This window comes from Pinus tabuliformis, chromosome 5_2 (genome assembly GCF_031772625.1).
Source record: "Pinus tabuliformis cultivar Carrire ecotype Pingquan chromosome 5_2, CPIR1, whole genome shotgun sequence".
Classification (NCBI taxonomy): Eukaryota; Viridiplantae; Streptophyta; class Pinopsida; order Pinales; family Pinaceae; genus Pinus; species Pinus tabuliformis.
Window position 1 is genome coordinate 483,275,172 of NC_142306.1, and position 1,899 is coordinate 483,277,070.

The 1,899-nt window shown below is 49.8% G+C and overlaps 1 protein-coding gene across 1 annotated transcript; it reads right to left on the minus strand.

The window, feature by feature from the left end:
• Positions 1 to 250: 250 nt before the first annotated feature.
• Positions 251 to 748, minus strand: LOC149159771 (uncharacterized). Its single transcript, XM_089434420.1, has one exon. The coding sequence runs from the start codon at positions 746 to 748 to the stop codon at positions 251 to 253; it is 498 nt and encodes a 165-aa protein (XP_089290546.1).
• Between the last annotated feature and the right edge of the window lie 1,151 nt (positions 749 to 1,899).

Genomic DNA, 1,899 nt, shown 5'->3' on the forward strand with positions numbered 1-1,899 from the left:
CGTTGTCCAAATGAGCCTCAGCTTGCTCATGTTTATACGCCCCAATGGTGCGTCTTAACTACCCAAGCCGACGCTATAAAATACAATAACTCGTCACCATTCATTCGAACTCATCGTCGGCCCATCCAACAATGGTTTATTCCAATGGTCGGCCTAAACATAAGGCAAGCTGCCTTATAAATGAGCGAGCTCCCCATTACTTGCGTATTTCTCCATCGCACTTCATGGTTCGCTCGCGCTCACTGTTTTTTTATGTGTCGGAGGGGCGCGCACCCGGGCGGAGCCGCAGCTCGCCACATCGCATGCCCGTGCAGAACCGCAGGTCGTCACACTCTCCCCCACCAGAAGTCATTGTCGTCCCGACAATCCCTGCTTTCCTCCTTAATTTTCTGTCATACCTTGCAATCTTGTCTTTCCATCTCCAAAGTGAATCCTCCGTCTCCCAGCTCTCCTCCTCCGGTGCATCCTTCCATCTGCAAAGAAATTCCCGTCGTCGGTGGCAACCAACACCAGTAGTCCTGAGACTCACAATCTTCTCCAACTCTAGTCCTGGTCTCTCCACAATCCCAGCTGGTCCTCTCGTCGGTTCAACTCTCTCTGGATGGTCTGAATCAAGTCGACACCTTTTCAACTGGCTCACCTGAAAAACTGGGTGTTTCATGTTCATATGGTGTGGAAGCTCCAGCTCGTAAGCAACTTCCCCCACTTTCTTCGTCACTCGGAATGGTCCCTCATATTTCCGTGTCATTTTTCTCGTCGTCCCCTTGGCTGGCTGAAACTGCTCCCCGGTAATCCTGAGAAACACCATGTCCCCTTCACCAAAGTGTGCTTCCCGTCTCCCACGGTCAGCATACTTCTTCATCCTCCTTGCAGCATCGTGCAAGCGCAATCGTGCTAACTCCAAGGTCTCCTCCCAAGCCTTCATGAACCTCTTCGCATGAGGACTCCTCAAGAAACCCCCCGTCACTACGGTATGCGGTGCAACGGGCATCTGTCCATTTACCAATTCGAATGGACTATACCCCGTCGCAGAACTCTTTTGAATATTGTAGCTAAACTGAGCAATATCCAAGAGTTCGGGCCAATTCTTCTGATCGGCTGTCACATAGTGTCGCAAGTAGTCCTCTAGCAGTGCGTTGATCCTCTCGGTCTGTCCATCTGTCTGTGGATGGTAACTCGAACTCATCAACAGCTCTGTCCCGACCAACTTGAACAATGTTGTCCAAAATCTCCCTATGAAACGTGGATCTCTATCTGACACGATACTCAACGGCATTCCCCAATACTTCACTATGTTCTTAAAGAATAACTCCGCTGTCCGCTCGGCCCCACAAGGTATCTTTGTAGGAACAAAGACGGCATACTTGGAAAAACGGTCAACCACAAACATGATCCCATTATACCCTTGAACCTGTGGTAACTGAGTGATGAAGTCCATTGAGACACTCATCCATGGTCTCTCTGGAATCGGCAAAGGCTGCAACAATCCTCCTGATCTTTGATTATCCGATTTGTCCTGCTGACAAATGATGCATGTGTGTACATACTCCTCCACATCCTCTCTCATCTTCTCCCAAAAGAACCCCCTCTCCAGCAATGCCAAAGAACGACGCTGCCCTGGGTGTCCAGCCCATGGAGAGTCGTGGCACTCCCTCAAAAGGTGTCTCCTGAGCCCAGATGACTTTGGAACATAGAGTCGGTTCCCAAAGAACAAGAACCCGTCTCGTAGGAAGAATTTCCGTGTCTTCCCTTCCTTTACCTGCTTCACTATGTTTTGCGCCAAAGTATCGGTTTCGATGCTTCCCTTGATCTTATTCTGCATCTCTTCTGACATCTGAACTCGACTTCTACCCCTAGTTGCTCGGTCCTCTTCTTCCTCCAATGCTGCTAGTTGTCCCT